This window comes from Dysidea avara, chromosome 4 (genome assembly GCF_963678975.1).
Source record: "Dysidea avara chromosome 4, odDysAvar1.4, whole genome shotgun sequence".
Lineage (NCBI taxonomy): Eukaryota > Metazoa > Porifera > Demospongiae > Dictyoceratida > Dysideidae > Dysidea > Dysidea avara.
In genome coordinates this window covers 41719565-41741414 of record NC_089275.1, presented here as the reverse complement: position 1 = coordinate 41741414, position 21850 = coordinate 41719565, and the positions used below count along the sequence as shown (strand labels likewise).

The 21850-nt window shown below is 37.9% G+C and overlaps 3 protein-coding genes and 1 long non-coding RNA gene across 4 annotated transcripts in view; 1 reads left to right on the top strand and 3 right to left on the bottom strand.

Moving 5' to 3' along the window:
* Positions 1–2711, top strand: part of LOC136252193 (uncharacterized) — a 39765-nt gene extending 37054 nt beyond the window's left edge. Inside the window, exon 3 of the mRNA XM_066044584.1 lies at positions 2451–2711. Coding sequence (XP_065900656.1) covers positions 2451–2529 — 79 coding nt within the window. The 3' untranslated portion in view covers positions 2530–2711. The remainder of the gene's footprint in view (positions 1–2450) is intronic.
* Positions 2712–3093: 382 nt separating this feature from the next.
* The window catches only part of LOC136252197 (trans-L-3-hydroxyproline dehydratase-like), a 53410-nt gene continuing 34653 nt past the window's right edge, over positions 3094–21850 (bottom strand). The window contains exons 2-3 of the mRNA XM_066044589.1: positions 4770–5044; positions 3094–3443 (exon numbers count right to left, since the gene is read on the bottom strand). Coding sequence (XP_065900661.1) covers positions 3183–3443; positions 4770–5044 — 536 coding nt within the window. The 3' untranslated portion in view covers positions 3094–3182. The remainder of the gene's footprint in view (positions 3444–4769; positions 5045–21850) is intronic.
* LOC136252198 (trans-L-3-hydroxyproline dehydratase-like) lies at positions 5955–17741 on the bottom strand. The gene is made up of 3 exons (XM_066044590.1): positions 17574–17741; positions 6386–6680; positions 5955–6328 (listed from the first exon to the last, which is right to left on the bottom strand). The coding sequence occupies exons 2-3, from the start codon at positions 6669–6671 to the stop codon at positions 5970–5972; spliced, it is 645 nt and encodes a 214-aa protein (XP_065900662.1). The 5' UTR covers positions 6672–6680; positions 17574–17741; the 3' UTR covers positions 5955–5969.
* On the bottom strand, positions 19450–21544 carry LOC136252199 (uncharacterized). Its single transcript, XR_010699403.1, has 2 exons — positions 21467–21544; positions 19450–19822 (listed from the first exon to the last, which is right to left on the bottom strand). It is a non-coding gene; the product is annotated as an uncharacterized lncRNA (long non-coding RNA).

Genomic DNA, 21850 nt, shown 5'->3' with positions numbered 1-21850 from the left:
TCATGTGCTATCCATCAAAGTTTGTAATAGAGTCCCTCCCTGAATTATTAATATATGTTTACTATATGCACACACTTAATTATACACACATAGCTATTCACGGGCTAGTTAATCAGTGTAAATGAAAGCTGAGTTAAGTTAGTTTATTGTAGGTCATGTGTGACTTCCAGCTATTATTTTGGTTATTGTTGCTGAACTGATACAGTTGTGGTTGAGATCTTAGCTGTGGTAGCTAGTGATTCTTAGGCCAGGAATTTAGAAAAGTTTGTAGTTTGGTGCATGGGTAGATCAAAGGCTGTAAACCGGTTTGCATATAATTGTAACATGGCTAAGTACCGCCTTTTGGCCGCTAATCGGCAGTTCAAAGACATCAAACAAAACCAAACACCAGACCAACACAGGAAGTCAAAATGAATTTGGCTAATACATCAAGGAGATAAATCGCTCTGGAACGCAACACTGCACCCGTCTGAATGAAAGAGAAACAGTACAACCGCCGTGGGCTGACTTTGCGGCTAATCATATACCACACGCTTGTTTGCCAATAAAGTAAGCTATAACCAAGACCGTTATAGTGCTGCACCACTCAACAATGAATATCAGACACTTCAGCTATACCCTCGCAACGTGAAGCATGGCTAGAGTGATTGGTACTGATTTTTTTGCCGGGCTGGATGGACTGTCCTTGCCTACCACGCCGATATCGATAGCTACACACCTCGCACTTGCACATGAGAAATGAGCTACAAATGAATAAACTAGCTAACAATGAATTAACTAACCAGCGGTAGCCAGTATTAGTGCTCAGTGGTAGCCAGTATTAGCCTTGCTTTCTTGTTCCTTCCGTGTTCATATCAAAACATATGTATGGGATTTGTGATTTTCAGGTGGTCAACCTTAAAAGTTTTCAAAACACTGGGTTAAGAATTATGCATCAAATAAATCTAATATTCTTTTTTGAAACCTCAACTTGGTAAAACAGGCTGATTACAAAATCTCATCATTCCTTGTCAATCATTGTCCAATGCAAAATACATGTATTTTACACTACATACAAAAACACTAATTTACAACCTTTAACTCACAAAATCTCTACAGTACACCATACAATAAAAGAAAGCCCTCAAATTTCTCTATCCAATTCCGACCATACAAATGGGAAATTTGCCATAGCAACAGTTGTTTACTGCTGATGGTGACATAATACGCGCTCCATACATTAACCTATTGGAAAATTTAATTATCTCGGCGGGAAAATCCCAATTTGCAAGTTGTTGTCCTCTTTGTAAACTAACCTGTTTAACAATTTGTATGGTCGGAGTCTTATTAAGCATCCTTCGCTGCATAGAATGATACCAAATTTAGTGAATTTGGTTGAGATATGTTGAAAAACACGTGTTTTTACGGGAATTCTGAACAAATAAATTTTGCGTTACAAGGTTCCTTTTTAGCTTCCCCTTCGTTACTACACAAAGAACTTACACATGAATCGAATCACCTTTCCTGATAAACTAAACTTCATGTCTGTCAACCAGAGTATGCGGAAGTTATGGTGCCTTGTTTAGAAGATGATGTTATTTTATACGAAATGGGCATAACCTATTCGGAAATCCGGAATATCTTACATATGTACAAAGTAGGCGCCTTTGATCTGCACAAGCCCCATACCACAAATCAGTTAGAACACACCCATTCAGTTTGTATATATCTGATTTGTAAACAACTTTACCCTCGGGCCTGCGGCCCTCTGGTGTCGTGTTTACAAATCAGATACAAACCTCATGGGTGTGTTACAACTATAACTATACACTAGGTAGGACTTTGTAAACAAGATATACTGCACACCTTATAATATAGGGAGTCACTTCAGTAGCATAGCATTAATAGATTTTGTTTGGTCTTATCTAAAAGCTGAGACCATATAGAACGTTTGATTGTTCTATTAGAGTATATTTATTTCTTATGCAACATTTCAATTCCACCCAGATTGAAAGGTATATATTATACAGAGTGGAGCTGAAGTTAGCCAACTGAGAGTAACCTTCAGTTCACTATGGTCCATTTCTTTTTTGCAAATGCAGCATGTCAACCCACCAAACTCTTTTAAAAATTGGTAAACCAGGACAGTTTGTCTGAACTCCCCAGTTCCTGCAGTGTAATTGAGACACCTTAACTTGCTAGTGTAGTGAAAACAATCCAAACATTTTGCCATGAACTACTCTATTAAGTAAGCTTATTATATAGTTGATATGCATGTCCGTCCCATTATGGGTATAATTATATAAATGATTTCATTATCTAGTTAAATGTTAATAGTAAAAGGTACTAGCTCAATTATTATGCAATTTGTAAGCAAGCCAGAGTGTTCTCTTCAGATACAATAGAATGCTGTATATAACACTGTAAGAGTTAAAAACTGATCAATTATTAATTGCTGTTTATTTATGTAGTGTACACAATTTGGATGATGCACAAAAATCTAGTGAACTTCAGGATCCTTTTCTGATGGTGGAGAGCACTGATTTCTAAACATACACTGCAAAAATTGCACAAGCAAGAACTTGTAGACTATGTGTGACAATACTTGCAATGCTCTGTACGGATATATCTAGTTCTACACACACACACACACACACACACACCTGTACCTTTATATGTACAGTATGCATTTGGTAGTTTCAATGTATTAAAGAATAGTATATCAATAACAAGTTGACTGTTGAATTAAGATCCCTGAAAATGTCATCATTCTGATTGACTCTTGGATTTCCATTATTCCCTTACATTGTATCCTTGACACTTCACTGAAGCGTACATGTAAGAACACACTTTTGACTTGCATACGCTGTAAAACTACTGTATAAACAAAACAATTAAGTTGCAATATAATTTCACCAAGAATTACCTAGTGGCAAACTGACATCATCCACCCACTAACAATGCACTAATTGTACAAGATTAAGGAAACCTTTTTGGATTCATCCATGCACTCATCAACATGCATAATTGCAACTACTGTATTAGTTGGATAATGTACGTATTGTAGCCTGACCCATTATACACTTATCAGGTATACTGGACAATGCAAAGATATACAATGCAAGACTCTGCTTAATATATATTAAAATAATTTATAATTGCAAGTATTTGCATGCCCTATTCCTACTACAAAACAGGCTTATTTATTCAACAAGGAATGAAGGTTGAGGGTCATCTTGTTCACAGTAGAAAGTACACTCTCCAGTATAGTAACCCTTCCCTGATATTTCCACGATCACTGCTGGAGTATCCTTTATTTTCGTCTGTTTCACTACCTTCCCATTGAAGGATGACAGAGTCTTGCCATTAACAAATTTCCTCACTTCTCCTTCCTTGATCAGTCCTTTGTGTTGGAGCAGGGCTAGGAAACCACTAGAACCTGAACCACAAGGGCTACGGTCAACCTATACAGATACAATCAGGAGAAGAGTAAAAAATGCCATATTAGACTATAAAATATGCGACCCACTGAGCAAAATCTGGCTGTAGAATTTTGCCATAAAACCATATTGAAATACACTGGGCTAAAATACGCTTGCTACATGAAAATTTTATGCATGCTTTAACGCTTTTATCGCATTTGAAATTAAGCTCCAATCAACAAACCTTATACACCACTGGATTCACCTGTTTATGGAGAGTAAGAAAATCTTTGCATCATGTTTGCACAGCAAAGGATATACGAATTATGGGTGTTTATTTACGATGCAGTAAAAACTACATTCACCGTCGTCATTTCTTAGTTGGAATGGCCTCCTTCTTTGTCAATATGGAGAAAGCACTATACCTTGATTGCTTTGCGTACACAGATTGAGCCGAGTCCCATCTTTGTAACTTGTTTCAATTGTGAGTTATGATCGATTATCTAAGCTACTGCAATTTATTTCCCATATTGTTGCTGTACAAATCGAGTTTATCACTGTTCCAACTGTCAAGTGCTATAACTCCAAGGCCGTTTGTCATAAAACGCTGAAACTATGGCTGTTCACTCTTTTGTTACTATAGATTACAGAGATTCAATAAAATGGAATTTGAGGAATGTGCAAAATGGCCGTTTTTTGTTCAGCAGGTCACATATGGCAGGCATTTGAGCACTAGGCCTATTAGGTACTTAAAATAACGTCTACCATTTCAAACTTTTATGGCTCATAAGATTTGATTATGAGCACATATTGGAGTTCAATACTGAAGTTTGATTGGGGTCTCTAAATCCCATAATGCCACACACATATCCTAACTGCCAAGTTATCTTAAAGGATGCTGTTTTTGGTGATATTTTTCTGGCAGGAAAATGCAAACTTGGATAGTCCTACAAAAAATGTTTGTGAGTTGAACATTGGATTCTTGAGAAAAACTTTTCAAAACTGTAATACTATCTGGATTTTCGTCCTTTAATATAAACAAGAGCATTCATACTTACAAAAAGTCTAGAAAGAAAACATCTATATTCTGTGAGTAAACCAGATGTCATGTGAAAATTGTGAATGTGTTACTTTCTTGGAAATTTCCCATTATACACAAATTTTGGCACTTGTAAAAGCCTACAATAAACACTCTTCTCTTGGTTGTCTAGATACCATTATAGCCAAAGTATTCACATTAATTGTTAGCCATTCTAGCTTCTTTCCACCCAATAGCAAGTTCATTGATTTCATTACTTGCTGGTCTATCCTTCTGATAAAATAATATTCTCAGTCCATTTTCCTAAATCCATTTATATAGTCACTAACCTGTGCACTATTTCCGAAGATCAAGATTTCTGTGATATCACCAGAAGATCTCAGTGGACCAGAGTAGAACATCACGCCCAAAAGAGAAGCCTTTACATCATCTCCAGGGTATGTCAGTGCAACATTAGCTATCACTGCTCTTCTTAACGTCATGGCTGCAATGGCTATATCACTACTAGAGGATGACTTGATATCCAAACCAAACTGGCTAGCATCAGTGTAAGCAACGAAGTTACCACCATAGCTGATGTCATAACTTATCTCTCCATATCCTTCTGTAAAAACACCACGTAACAGTGTTATTATGGTACATGTACTTATATATAAGGAAGGTGTTGTACACAATAAGGCCATATTTACATATTCATAGATTTACCTAAGTAAGGTCCTCAGCTTCTCATTGCATGATCATTGAAATTGGCTGCTGATGCATTAAATAGATACCAAAAGAATTTTGCAAGCTAATTCTCATGGTAGTATAGGAATGGTATATACCACATTGACCCCAAACATGCACTTTTCAAAACATTAAAAGCTGGACATTTGCTTTCCTGATTGATAGCACCAGGTCCCATACACATACGTACACACACAAAGCAAAGCCTCCAGATGCCATGCGAAACACACTGAGCTATTGCTGCCCAGTTAGCCAGCACTGGGATGCCTGTGCACCATTCAAGCACTCAAGTCTTGTGCAGGAAAATCCGGGACAGGACTAGAAACCCACAGGAGGTCTCATGGAGAGAGGTCGCGGAACCAAAACTTCCACAACGACCTCAACACCACTAAGTAAGATAAGTACAGTTGGGAATTTGCTTCCCCAGGTACCCACTGATGTTACATCTGGGTGGGCTGCTTCCCTAGTTAACACCAGGCCACCAGGTCCCCATTTAACAGCTGGGTAAACTGGAGCAATGTGAGTAAAGTTTCTTGCTCATGAAAACAACAACACTAAAGTGGCTGGGACCTTTCGATCACCATGCCGATGACCTAACCACTTGGCCATGCTGCCTCACAATACACACGCACACACAAGCTAGGTATTTGGGTGCCATATATGTGGTCATGCCTTTCCAGTAGACTGCGCCATCTACAGTATGTAGTATACTTGGATGCCTATGAGGTAGTATCAAATCCTTCTTGATGCAGAACTTTCTGATTTGCTACTACCAAGTCCTCCCATTAGTACACTCAGATGTACTACACACCATACATAATAATGTACATCGATTGCACAACACACACACACACACACACACACACACACACACACACACACACACACACACACACACACACACACACACACACACACACACACACACACACACACACACACACCAAAGTTATCTTCTGATCTGTAGCAAATACAAAACATGGTACACTCTCAAATCTAACAGCTCCAGCCTTCCCATCCTGATACTCCACATGTGCAGTAACCAGACCACATGGACACTGTATCTTCACAGTAGTTTCGGGTGACACTCCCTTCACTATACCATGATCCACAGCATATCTGCATGTGGATATGGTAGCATGGCCACACATGGTATTATAGCCTGGAAAATAACACAAAACTGTGGCTGAAGTGTACATAATAACAAAGTACCTCATACCATCACTTCCGCCGTGCATAAACAACACTGCCATATCAGCTTCCTTGATGTCACTGTTTACAGGTATGACTCCAAACGTGTCCCTGTGACCACGAGGTTCCAGCATCAATAACTTTCTGAGGTGATCAAGGTTCTCTTTGACATAGCGTAGTTTGTCAAGTATTGTGTCCCCAACAATTTCAGGATAACCAGAGACTGCAATGCGTACTAACATACCACCAGCGTGCATGTCTACCGTCTTGATCACTGATGATGTCTTGAGTGACTGATGACTCACTGTAGACATCTTGTAATTCTAAAAATTGAAGTCAAGAAATGGTCTTCATATGGAGCATTTGTATAGCCAGTAGTATTATTCTACATTCATACTCGTATACATTTCCAAACTTGTTTGGGAGTTATTTCCCAATGGTGTAAGTGTACAATCCAGAGACACATTTCTGGAGTGTTTGGAATGCTTAAAAACTCCCATTGAATAAATAATTTTGTAGCTACCTATTGGAAGAATCTAGGGTTGTACTAAAGACACTTTTGGGCTTGGTTATACCAATACTGTCAAGGCACCAGGATGGTATAGAGGTTATCCGTTTACGCTTAGTAACAGTTACTAGACACCATGTTTTTGAGACAAAAATTAATGGCACCCATGCAAGAAAATGTAACTTTTCATGATTTTGCACAACTGAAGAAAAACTTGGGGGAAATCGCCACACCGAGTGAGTTACTTATATTAATAGCCAATTGAAGAGTGGGATAAACAGGACTAGGTTAATTCAGCGGTACAAGCCGACAAGCAGCTGGAGTTTAATGGCCCTGTTTCTTCCAGCTGCAAAGCAATATTACTAAGCAACAAATAACATAACAAATGTACCACAGCTTTCTTAGCGTTCTTTGGCTTGTAACTCGCTCTTGCCTCATGCATTCATGTAGGTAACCTGTAATTATACGGAAAAATTTAGTGTGATGTCAAACAGATAACCTCTACTATGAAGCTGGTTTTTGGGTGATACCATACACGTACAAATTCTCAAGGGACATAATTTTCGCGGATTTCATGGTTGCTCAGCTTTCCGTGAAGTTTTCATCCTCGAAAATTAATGATTATCAGGGCTAGCTCTATCTACGTATGCCTCATAAAGGTAATCTCAGTGAAAAACAAGCGATCCTCGAAAATAAAACTGTGAAAATCCTGAAATTCGTTGATCTGTGAAAATTACGCACCTCAAAAATTTGTACGTATACGGTATTTTTTGGCCAGAAAAATCCTAACCTCCATGATCTCAAATGTATGATAGAATTAAAAAGTAATGAAACAAAGGAGATTGCCAACACTTACACTCTCATACAGTGTACTAACTATTGGACATCACAACATACTGTAATTAAGACTGGGGAACCCACGCATACTGCATCAAAAGAAAGAGTAATGCCATGCATGTCATAAAATTAATATTGTGTCAAAACACATGCCCCTACTGAAAAGTGGAACGGGCCATTCTCAGTGATATTCAGCCCTTTACACAGTGTTACAAACTAAGAACTAAAGTGCTTCTGTGATAAATGCAGTCATTACAGAAATACAGAATATTCCTATTATTAATGTATATGATACTCAGCACAGGGAAGTCATTACGTATATGTTAAAGCATAGCCTTGCTCGTACTATATGAAAAATAAAGTACGAGGCGTGCGGCCGAGATGCTAATAAAGCACTCGGCGAAATGCTTTAAATGATTTATGGAACTTTCTAGTCGTGTAGCTTCACCATACGCTAGGACTCATAATTAACAAGCGTTGCACGAACTATTAGCAGCCTGAATGCACACAAACTAGTTTAACAAAGTAACTCACGCGTATTTCACCATAGTTTGGCATAGTAGACGTTCATTACGTCTTTTGGCAGGTTTTGCTCGCAACCCACAATCGATTCTATTGTGAGTCACATGGTGAAGTATTTCCGTGACATCTCCAGGACTTGTCCGTTTACATTAACAAACGTAACAGCAACGTTACCTTCTCCCACCCATCATCGAAGCATTTAGGTATGTCTATAAAAGCAATCCAGTGGTAGAACTCGTATTGGCTGGGGTGATTGATCACTCAGCGTGGCGAGGCTATCAGCCTTCACCGGCTTGGGTGATTAGTCGTACTGGCGCAAGCCCCGTAGGCTTTTCGCCTACACTAAGGCACGTGGGCAACTGTGCTTTATTGCCCACAAAGAGTGCTTTATTGAACGAATAAAGCACTCTTTGCGGTTCAATAAAGCACTCTTTGTGGTCGATGAAGCAGTTGACCGGCTGAGAGTGTACTTTATGAAATTTAAAGTACACTTTTCCCTTTGATCTCGCCCACGCAAAGTTCTATAAACACTATTATAAATTGATACCTTACGCTGTCACAAAAAGAAATGGGACACAAAGGAGGACAAACATAAATCTATGATGGTAACATTGTACATACTGCGGTATACCAAAAGGCACCTGTTGGGCTGAAGCGATGTCTAACAGTGAAATAATCAAGCCCATAGCCTGTTATTTGAATAACTCTTGATCTGAAGGCATCAGTTACACAGTTAGTCAGTCAATAATTCAGTTATTTAAAAATTCTACTAAACATAAAAGTTTGTAGCAACTTATTGGAAGCTTTCAAGTTGCACTAAAGGCACCTTTGCAATTAACCTACAACCAAGGTGCCATGAAGGTACTGTGAGGCCTTCTAGTCAATATTATTGATTAGAAAGAGCAAACCTTCACAAACCCTAATAATACAGTACTGCCGTTCTGTATGATAGTTTAAACTCAATATAAATTTCGTATGTAGCATTTTTTAGGGTAGGGTAAGTAAAAAGAGTATTCTTTGTACACTTGAGAAAATGATATTATAGATGATCTAAGCATCTTTTCAGGTGGCCTCTACACCCGTTTCTTGTTACAAAGAATTTAGTATAATTATACTCCCTGCATGAAATCCTAGATCTCTCCATGTAATGCATGCCTACAACATCATGATGACTAGGAGGTGTCACATAGGCACTTGCTGTGAGTACATCTGTGACCACAGCCAAATTCTTGACTGGGCAAATTTCACATTGCCCAGCGATCAGTGTTTGACCTGTGATTTGAGCATTTCTTGTAGAAGCTTTGACCACTGCTTCTTCCCCCATTTCCAATGCATGCCTTTCCATATTACATATTATTTATTAATTAAGGGCTTTATAGCAGAAGTGCTAAAGGTCTGTATATAATTTATTAGTGCATGCTACCAACAGCTATGAAAGAAACATCATTACAATTACAGCAAAATGTCTGCTGGAGCTTCAAAACATTTCTTGGAGATCCATACATCTTGTGGCATGTAATTCTGTAAACTTCATGTTGAAGATGTATACTTTTTAACTATAGGTTTTGAACTCTTAAGTCTTGTCTTAACCCATGACCCACTGCAAAGGTATTTTGTGGCCTTGACCATTGACTTTAGACTGTGTGAGGGTGGTTACAGATCAACCTTCAGCAAGAGCCTGAGTGACACCACCACACCACACCAGACCTTATTTTCTTGGGTAGTGATTATTGATTATCAATAAGCATCCCCTCAAAAATGCTAAAATCAATATACCAACTTGTTATCGCACCCTGAGATGGAAATCTGGGTGCTTAATGAACTTTCACCATGAAGTGTATACTTCCTTTAAAACCACATATGTATTGGAAATGCCACAGACGATCGCCGGTAGCAGTGATGATATACACAGGGACTGTTTTTTTTTTTAAATTACACAGATTGATTCCTTGTGAAACTGAAAAGGCTAAGGGTGAGCTGAGCATGATCCTTGTGCATAATTCTACAGAGCTGTGTGCCAGACATGGGTCAAGCACTTAGGTCAAGGGCTTGAAGCACTTTTCAAGCACCTGTAAAAGTGATTAAGTACAAGTACGTGCAAGCACAAATACTGCAATTGAGGGGAATTAGTAAAACGCGGAATACGGGAATAACGGAATTGCAGAATAATGAAATAAGCAAAACTTATCTTTTGCAGATGGGTCATTCCATGTCAAATCAACAAGGAATTTAGAGTTACCTCTCGGATTTTGACGAAACTTGGTGTGTTTGTAGTACCTGTGGTGCTTATCACTCATGCAAATTTTTAGCTCCATACATTCCATAGTTTCTGATTTATGACCACAAATATTTTGAATATTTCATGAAAATTTGGTCTATCTCAGGTTACAAAATCAACTGCAACTTTGTACTGTGTAAATATTTTTAAACACAGTTTTCACTGATGGAAGACTGTTGATTGACCTTTCCAGTGATCCCTAAATTATGGGATATCTACTTAATTATGGCTCAAAAGTACTTCATTGAAAACTTTAATCCATTATATTTTGAAAAATGCTGCTCGAAATTTTTCACATTCTTGTGTGAATAATGATTGGGGCATAGTCTATGCTTGTTAAAATTTTTGTGGTGGGACCACAATGGGCTCAAAAGATATAATGAATTATGTTGTGGTATGTGAAGGAATTTGCAGGCTATTATTGCTGTATTGGAGTGTACACCTCCAATAACCACTCACAACAAGGTCATGCCAAGTTTGTCTTACAGAGTGAAGGTGTCTAGGTACATTGAAACCTGTATTAATGACCGCCTGTATTGAAAGACCATCTATAAGCTGCAGCTAATTTATACTTTAATTTGATCTTAATGTATAGCACCAAAGCATCAATCTTTCTAGCAAATCCAAAAATGGTCCTTATTAGACAGGTCGACTATAAATGAGATCATCATGCGTCCTTAAACACATTAATGTTGTACCATCTCTTCAGTTATACCTTATTTATTAAGTAAAATCTTGCCGTAGTGCACTTACATACATATCCCCACTCTACACTATTCAAGTTACATACATGGCTGCATAGGTACAACAGACCTCCTCAAAAAGGATATCTGGGTACCTTGATAGCCTCATGATCTCACTTTATAATTGTACGTACATTTTGGACCCAAGACAAGTCTATGGTTTCTCAAACATGAACACTTTATCAATGGTCCAGGGAATAGAATAGTTACACTGTACATAGTAGATGCATTACTTGTACCAAGAGTTTTTATATTATTAACACTTGCTTGCACCTCAATGCGTGATTTATAGTACTGTAATTACTAAAATTAATGGTTTTTCAAAGTATTTTGTGTTCACGTTTTTGAAGATCAGTACAGGTAAATGTTAAATATGTGGTCAACATGTTTACTTCCTATGTGAGTATGTGTATGAATTTATGACTTGATCTTCAAAGTGGTCGTGAATGTAAAGTAATGTAGTAATTAATTTCACACATTGAGGTACAATTAATGCATGTACGTATATGGCAAAACCCATCCATTGTTAGGACCATAATAAAGTGCTCACATTACAGAAGCTAAGCACTTGCTCCAAATGTATGTGCACCGCTATAATGTATCTTGCTCCAAATGTATGTATGTAATCCCACTGTAATGTATCTTGCTCCAAATGTATGTATGTAATCCCACTGTAATGTATCTTGCTCCAAATGTATGTGCACCGCTATAAAGTGGGAATACAGTGTATAAACAGGTGTCCTGGTTATCAAGGTATCCAGGTATCCCTTCTGAGGAGTTCTGTTGTATGCATCTATGCAGCCACATACGGAACTTAAATAAGGCTAAATCCACTACAGTGGGATTCAACTTAATAAAGAAGATACTTGTGAAGAGATGGTACAACATTTACATGATGTTTAGGGACACATGGTGGTCAGATCTATAATTTATAGTCAACCTGTCTAATAAGGACCATGTTTGGATTTGCTAGAAAGGGTTGATGCTTTTGTGCTATACATTAAATGAAGTATAATTTAACTGCAGCATATTGGTGGCCTTTCAATACAGGTGGTCACTAATACAGGTTGCAATGTACCTAGACACCTTCACTCTGTAAGACAAACTTGGCATAGCCTTGTTGTGAGTGGTTATTGGAGGTGTACACTCCAATACAGCAATAATGGTCTGCAAATTCCACCGCATACCACATCATAATTCATTATATCTCTTGAGCCCATTGTGGTCCCACCACAAAAATTTTAACAAACATATACCATGCCCCAATCATTATTCACAAAAGAATTTGGAAAATTTCAAGCAGCATTTTTCAAACTATAAAGGATTAAAGTTTTCAATGAAACCATAATTAAGTAGATATCCCATAATTTAGGGATCACTGGAAAGGTCAATCAACAGTCTTCCATCAGTGAAAATTGTGTTTAAAAATATTTACACAGAACAAAGTTGCAGTCAATTTTATAACTAGAGATGGACCAAATTTTCATGAAATATTCAAAATATTTGTGGTCATAAATCAGAAACTATGGAATGTATGGAGCTAAAAATTTGCATGAGTGATAAGCAGCACAGGTACTACAAACACACCAAGTTTTGTCAAAATCCGAGAGGTGACCCTAAATTCCTTGTTGATTTGACATGGAATGACCCAGATTGTACAAATAGTTACATGCTCTATAGTAATTATACTTTTAGTTACCTTGTAACAGCTCTGAATGGCGCACCACGGCGATGGATAAACACTGAGCCAGGTGAGCATTAAATGGACGAATACACAACCAATTCTCCTACCTTCGCTAAACTTACTTATCTATACTCCTTAGTTGATATAGCTACAAAACGTCAAGACCTAGTTCTATTCTTAGATTAAACTAGCTGCCCTTCATGTGCATACGACCGAATTTATTAGGGTCACACTAGAGTTCAGGAGAGAAGTCCGGTGGTTGTGTCTTTAAATGGCCCAAACTCTTCAGGTTTGAATCAAGAGTGTAGGTAAGTAAGTTTAGTGAAGGTAGATCATTCTAGAGTGATTGGTTGTGCGCTCGTCCCATTTAATGCTCGCCAGTTGCTGTTCTATCCATCGCCGTGGTGCGCCGTGCAGAGCTGTTACAAGGTAAATAAAGTATAATTACTATAGAGCATGTAACTATTTGTACAATCTGCAAAAGATAAGTTTTGCTTTCCGCAATTCCGCATTTTACTAATTCCCACAATTGAGTAAATGCATCAAGTACAAACTGAATTGATATAATTACTTTATTAACAAACAATTTATATCAACATGTATAATGGTGCATGCAGTCATGCACCTATTGTTTTAAGAATTATTTTATTGTTACAAGGAACGAACATCAATCGGTAAAACGTTTCATCTTTCAATCTGCACCTCTCAAGTCTAAAGACTTTCCCTGCTGCACTGAATAATTGTTCTACAGGTACACCTGATAGAACCATTATTAGCATTTGATAGCACCTTTTGGTTGTTAAATGAGAAGCTCATTAAATCACAGACTTTTGATAAGAGCTGGCAGCTTTTGTGCTTTAAAAGCACTCTAAAGTGCTTATATAAGCACTTTGAAATATTACAAGTAATTAAGTACCAGCACAAGCACAAATGCAGCACAGTAGCAAATACTTGTAAGCTCTTCAAAGCACTTTAAAACAATTGCTTAAAGTGCTTATAAGTACAAGTGTTTAAGGCTTGACCCATGTCTGCTGTGTGCATTGGAAATGCAAAACTTTAATTAAAATACCTTGAAAATAGTCATTTGTTTACTGCCTAACTGAGAAAACAGTTTGTTGCATAATAGGCCATCATGTTGCAGCTGTAGGATTTCTACTGGTCTAATACTATATCCAGCTTTTAAAATAATTGCTTACCATGTAAACAAATAGTTTTACTGAATAGGACCAAAAAATAGGATTCCAAAGGACTTTTTAAATGCATCTCCTTCTAAAATCACTTAATACTGTAGCTACACGTGCTACAAACCCTGCTATAAGTAATTTGGTGCTTTTAATTCTGTGAAAGTTATCCGACTAAGGGCCTGTGAGAAGGCTTAAATATTTATAATATACTTAGCAGTACAGAGTTGCAACTTGTAGTATCATGTTCGCCATGAATAGGGGGGTCACCATTACATGGTTAGGTCTTTCTCCTACCACGTTTCTTCACACATAGAGACGAAATCAGTGAAGAAAAATCGATTGCATAACAAACACCCATAACTCACGTATCCTTAGGCTACTGCTACGAAACAAAGATTTTTGAACTCTTCTTGAGTAGGCGAAAAAGATGGTACCCATGTTTTTATCATTGCACCCTTTCTTCATAAAAAACAAAGCATTAAAAATTTTACGATTTTTTTTTCATTTACGCAAATATTTTATGCATTGCAATCAATAGCCTGTACTGAAAATTTAGGCTTGCACCATTATGTCGGGTTTTCGCAGATCCAGTCACAAATATTTTAGTACAGTCCTGTAACAATCATATTTTATGTTATAATTACAAACACCTTCAGGTATAAGGGAGTAGGAGGTGTTAGGATGATGCAACATAGAAACTATGGCATAACAGAGGTTTCCATTGCATCATTCTAACGCCTCCTACAAAGCATTTATGCCTCTAAGTTGCTGGTATTGGTGTCAAATTGGTTTAGAAAATGGAAAATGGTCAGCCCAGGACAAGTTAATATAACAGCTATTCCTTGCACCACTCGGCTTTGCCAAGTCAGTGAAGAGCTTACACAAAAGGCTATACAGAGAAAAAAGAGAGTGTGGATGCCGACTGTTTATTAAAAACATAGCTTCTAGAAAAGAATGGGGGTGAGAGGATATGCTCAAAAATGGGGGTGAGTTTAGACCTGGCTCACGCCGGTCTAAACTCAAATCATGTGCGATTTTAATGGACGAACAGTCCAACCCTTGAAAGAACCTGCCCCTTCAGGATATCACAATTCAACATCAAGGTAGCAAACCTTGTCATCAATACAAGCTCTAAAACAAGATTACCCTGTTATCCCCACGGTAACTTTTATCCGTTTTCGCTTCCAAATAAAAGCGGATCATTATATACAACCATTTTGTAGCCAAATTCTATTTAATTCAACAATAAATTATTCCAATTCGAGGTGCCCCCCCTTATTGTCTTAACTTAAACTATTTTTTAAGTCCTTTGCCCCTTAGTTATTTTTATAAGGGTGTCGCCCCAACAAAACTACCTAAGTTAGATTCTTCCAACCATATAGTAAAGCTCATGGGGTCTTCTCGTCTTTCAATTATTCTATAGCATCTTCACTACAATTTCAATTTCATAAAGTTTAGTGTAGAGACAGTTGAGCACTCGTGCAACCTTCATACTTGCCAACAATTAATTGGCGACTGATTACGCTACTTTCATACGGTCAGGATACCGCAGCCGTTAAATTATCTTTTTTACTCATTATTATTAATAACCACCGGGCAGGTCTCACCCCCATTCTTTTCTAGAAGCTATGTTTTTAATAAACAGTTGGCGCCCACACTCTCTTTTTTCTCGAAATCTTACAAGCATATCCTCTGCTCATTTTTGAGCATATCCTCTCACCCCCATTCTTTTCTAGAAGCTATGAAAACTCAAGAAGCAATGAAAAACCTGTTGAAAACCTATGAATACTATTCATTGGCTTCCCCAAGTTTTTCATAGGTTTGATTTCACAGGCTTTTCATGGGTTGTGCATACATACAAACCCTTGAAAACTCACTCGCTCATGGGTTGTTCATGGGTACATTATTTTTCTCCATGCATTTCATGGGTATTTCATTACCCATGAAAAATACTAAGTGCAACTTTCATGGGTATTTCATGAGGATCGTGGGAATTCCTTGGTAATAGCATGGATTTATTGTCCAGTAGTGTATAGTCTGAGTCGTATTTGCTACCCGTGGGATTCACGATACAGTGGAACCTCTATTTAATGGACACTTTGGGACCAACCAATTTTGGTGAAATTTTACTGTTATAAAGAGGTTGTCCTCTTTCAGAGGTAAAATTGTATTGGTAAGGGTCTATAGGGACTTCAGTAACTGTCCTTTATAAGGAGGTTAAATGTACAGTGTCCTTTACAGGGAGGGTCCATTAAAAGAGGTTCCACTGTAGTCGTTCACCATCAAAAATTCTTGGGCACGCAGCTAATCTTCTTATATTGATCATTTTTTCGTTCAAATAATAATACTCGCATATCCTCTATACTGAGCCAGATGTTTTACCATGGATTTTTTTGTCCATTTGAACAATGCATACTGCATATCATGTACTGAGCATTGCGTATTGCATTATAATCCATCCATGCCACTTATGCAATACGCATTTTGAGCACACAGTATGCAATGTTCAAACGGACAATAAGTCCACAGTACTGTGGTAGTTTGGTAGTGACATCCATGAACAAGTATTGCATCAGAAAACACATGAGAAAGTAAGTCTAGACGAGTGACCTCATAATAACCTCGAGTGAGACTTTATGGATCCCTTCACCCTGCTTGTGTAGAATAAGTGAAAGCGGGTGTCATAAACCTAGCAACATTAAGGGTGCTCTGTACAGTCCGCTTATGTGGCTTCCCATGAAATTTAATTTGCTCTATAACTTATAAATGGTTTTAGCAAATGTTCTGAACTTTTTTACTGGATATAAGCTAACACTAGTACACAGTTTAGTCCAAACCCAACTGCTAAATTCGCTTGTTGCTATGGGATACCTAATTTATGGGTACTAAAATGTGTCAACATGTCACAGACTAATTAAGTGACCATAATATTTCTTTTAGTGCAAACAGACTATGTCTTGGGAAGCCTTGTATGAACTGTACACAGCACCCTTAAAATGCCACTTGTCACCTTGCTTTTAACAATATGCTTTGATAACTAATTAACTGGTGTTGTTAAACCACGTGTCTAACTTCTATTGGCCCCTTTTCTGTTACACCTTATCAGTCAGTCAGTAAGTCAAGTCATTAGGTCTAAGTCCCTGAAATTAGGTTAGGTAATCCTAAGGCTGCAGCACATGTTGTTGTCAGACCTTCAGTGCTGGTCACTGTAAAGTGCTACGTAATTGGAGTGAATAAGAAACTTCGAACTTCAAACCATTTTCTCTAATTTTTATTTATTATCAACTGTACCAGTTAGGTACGTACTAGAGTGTGAACATAGAAGGCAAAGCCTCTACGAGGTGTTTACCTCTAGTCTAGGAGCCAGGCTAAGCGAAAATCTTTGCCTAAAGTGAAACGGGACAAATGTATTATTAACGACTGGAACCTTATACAATATTATATAGACCACGATACGTACCTTATCTACACCACATACAGCTTTTAGTAGGGCAGATATAGTCTCGCGCAACTCGGTCTTTTCGTGTCCAACGCACAAAGGGAGTGACTCTGATCATAGATATACTTAGGTTGGAAACGGAAGTTGCGATTACAGGTATCCGTGTTTCGCCTGACGTAATATTTCACCTCATTGTACCATAGATATACTATACACATAGGGATTGGAAACGGAACTCGCGCACTATAACATCCGTGTTTCGGTTTGCGTCATAGTGCGGTTGCTAAGGACGATGATGGCGAGCAGGTGTGTCCGTAGTTTATCTGTTTGTCGCTAACTTCACTTCAGGATGAAGCAGTTAAGTCTCCCAAGACAATAACAAAAGTTTGAAGAGTTTGCAAGAGCCGTATTTCGGCGAATTTTCGGTAGTGACACATTGGACGCTGGTGCATGATTTATCCAGTTTGTTTAGTGACTGATTTCAACGACCCGTGACCTTGTACTGAGTCGTATATTTGAAAGAACGGACTTTAGATGTATTCCATACCATACCATACTGTCCTGAAAGTGTATCTGCAACTAGCTAATAGAACACTTGGTCCACCAAGCCACATTCTTCAATTCCCAGTCCAGGTCATTCTATGATTTCATAGATTTGCAGGAGGCCTGTATGGAAGCTTCAGTACTTACGTGGCATTATACTACAAAGTGGATAAACATGATTGATTGGTCCCAGTATGACTTCAGTTAATTACACAAGCCATTCACCATTGCTACAGAGTTGGCTAAAGGTAGCCGCACCAGTACAGCCAGACTGTGTTAAGTCGACATTCCTCAGGGCAGTGCATTGGGCCCTCTTATTTTTAATATATGTTAATGACTTACCATCTCAAGTCACCGGTGGTTTACTGCTACAGTATGCTGACGATACCACTATTATATGCAGTGCACCTACTAAGGATGATGTAGCTTCATTAATGAATAGTCAGATGGACCAGTGCTAATAAGATGACAGTGAACTACAGCAAGTCATCTGTCATGTGGTTTAGAGTGTCTAATAGAAGATTGCCACATGGTTACCCACCAATTATGATGGATGATGTTATACTATCTGTGGTGCCCAAACAGAAATACTTTGGTCTGATATTTGATGAGCGTTTAACATGGTATTACCATGTCTCAAAAGTGTGTAAATCCGTGTCATACTATCTGCATTTGCTTTGTAAACATCAGCATGTCCTTACAGATGACTTCTTGAAAACTCTTGCAGAAAGTTTAGTTTTTTCTCACTTGATCTATTGCCTGCCTGTGTGGGGTCCTTCATTGCCACATTGTTCATTTGAACGCATCAAACGTATGCAGAACCGTGCTGTCCGTTTGTGTAGATGTCTTCACAAGTATGACCATGTTAGTCATCATTACCACTCATTGAACTGGTTACCTTTTGAACTATTAGTCCAGTATCGCTCTCTTTGTGCTCTGCATAGAATGTTCAAGTACCAACGTTTACCATTAGATCCACCAATTGTGTTTGGTAGTACACGCTCCTACCATACTAGAACTTTTGCAATTTTTGCTCAGCTGATGCGATGTCGATTGTCTTTTGCACAAAAACATTTTAGATATAAGTCAACTATGTGGTGGAATGCTTTACCTGAGGAAATGGTGATGGCAAGAGATTTTTCTGATGAACTGTATTTCTGTTTATTGTCAGTTACTTAATTGATTTTGTAATTATTTTCTGTATGTTTTGTGTTGTATTCTTGTGGTTGTATCATGTGTCATGTACTATATACCATAATGTATGTGTGTACTCAACCAGGGAAGAACGGCTGGTGCCGACTGGTTTTGAGTTTAAATTATAAATCAAATCAAATCGACAATCCCTCACACTAACTAACAAAGAAACCATACACTTTGAATTTTTTAACTGTACAGTAATATGTGTACGTTGAATTACGTGTGCAATGTAGCTAGCTATAAGTGTTTATGTCACTTCTTTTGAAAGTACACGTACTGTTTAAACATATAATTTGGTAGTGCATCTTGAGCTCTTGCTTGTTGGTCATCAGTACACTGTCATTTGGTGTTCTTTGATGGATGTCTAATCATGTGGCTTGGATGATTTCTTCAAATTTTTGTGTCTTATTAGAAGATTCTGTCTTTCATCCCCGTGCCATACAGCTTTGGTTTCAGAGCAATCCAACACACACTTTACACCCCCCAAGTTTGGCAGTAGTTGATGGTATGGTAAATTGATCATGGGCCTACTAAAAGTCCACAAGTGTAAAGTGGTAAGCAGTAATTTTATACAATATGACAATTGATACAATAACTCCAAGTTGCCTAATTACCAACTATTTAATACTTAAAAACGAAAGACTGCTCTATTAGAGAGTTTTAAAATTGCTTTGTCATAAATCACAAATAGTTGTACTGAGAGCTGATTGATGTGTGCAGACAGCTTTATTGATCAACCAGTAGCTTATCTAACTAATGAAATCCATACAAGTGCAAATTACATTCGTATGGTTATAAGTGTCATTTATGTCGCCACTATTATCTTAAACAAGATTCATAGTTACAATGAATTCATTAGCCCATATGGTACTGCTAATAATACTCTAAACGTCAAAGCATTGCTGTGCTCTGTAAAATAAATCTAAAAATGGGTGACTGCTTTATTAGAGTAACTCAAAATAATTGTGGTCATATCAGTAGCAGTTATACACTTACAATCACTTTTTACTTTGACGTATTGAGTGGTTAGATGGCTGTTTATCTAGCTAATGAAATCCCTACAATTGTAAACTATATTCACACTGCTACTGGCGACATGTCTGCCACGGTTGACTTCTATAATGTGATTCATTATTAAAGGAAATTTATTAGTCCCTATGATGTATATAGCACTGTACTAAGTATTTCTGCTTAAAAGTAGTCTTGAAATGCTCTGTATAGTACCAAAATCCATAATGACTGTATTCACTGACTCTAATAGAGCATTCACCAAATTCGCAAAATTGTTGTTATAGTATTACACTACACACTTGATATAGATTTCAAAACAAAGCTACCTAAGCTGCTTCCCAACACAGAGAATCTGTGAAAAGTCTACAAAAATGAGACGGTGTGGCCATAACATAATTCGCTTACCTCTTGGTGGCTTGTTTATTACGAACAACAGCCTCTTGTGGTTGCACACGCATTCCTGTTATTGTGTACAAGGCTAGGTTAACCAATTCATCAAGTTAAAAGTCGACAATTTGCTAATAGTTGGCAAATAAAGCCATTAGAAATAATATCGCGCTCGTAACTACGGACAGTATCTATGGCGGCTAACTAGCGCAAGCGAAACATAAACATGGATGATTTTTCGAGCTCGTTACGTCACATTGGGAATTTGTACAGAGACGTCAAATGAGTTACTTCCGTTTCCAATCCGGTTGTAAAGTTTAGCATATTATTATTATTATTAGCACTTTACAGTGACCAGCACTGAAGGTCTGACAGCAACGGGTAGTGCTAAAAGCCGGAACGGAACGGGGCGCGCGCCAACTTATTGAATCGTTTTTGCAGATTGTACACCGTTTCTTACCATTAAATAGTGACTAGAATTGTGCTAAAGTTAGTTTTCTTCTGCTTGTAGGCATGCTAGAAATCGCTCGCTCGAAGTTTCTATTTAATGCCCACTGCACGAACGCGTTTTGCAATTACCTACGCTGAAAAACTATCATTTAACCTGCTAAACTATTATTTTGTAAGCACTATAAGCATATGATTCATAGCTACTAACATACACTGTGGTTAACTCTCGTAAATTATTTCCCATGCTGGCAGACTTCAGAAAACCATCCTCGCTGTTACTAAAGAGTTGGACACGACTATAACATGAAAATACTACAGTAGTTTACCTTTTACAATGATAAGGAAGCAATTCTACATCAGGATTAAACAGAATTTGATGGATTGGTAAAAGCACAACATGCCACGTGGCGGGCATTAAATAGAAACTTCGAAAGCGCGAAGTCTAGCTTGCATATAAGTAGAAGGAAATGAACTCTAGCACAATTCTAGTCACTGTGTGGCAGTTGGAAACGCTGAAAAATCCGTCTCAAACGATTTTTCTACTTGGCGCGCGCCCTAATTGGTTCCGTTCCGTTCTATTCCGTTCCGGCTTTTAGCACTACCCGACAGCAACATGTGCTGCAGCCTTAGGATTACCTAACCTAATTACAGGGACTTAGACCTAATGACTTGACTTACTGATAAGGTGTAACAGAAAAGGGGCCAAAGTA

Coding starts and splice junctions, on each gene's coding strand:
- LOC136252198 (XM_066044590.1), bottom strand. CDS start 6,671: ATGTCTACAGTGAGTCATCAGTCACTCAAGACATCATCAGTGATCAAG. Junction 6,329..6,385: donor TATGCACGGCGGAAGTGATG/GTATGAGGTACT, acceptor GTTATTTTCCAG/GCTATAATACCATGTGTGGC.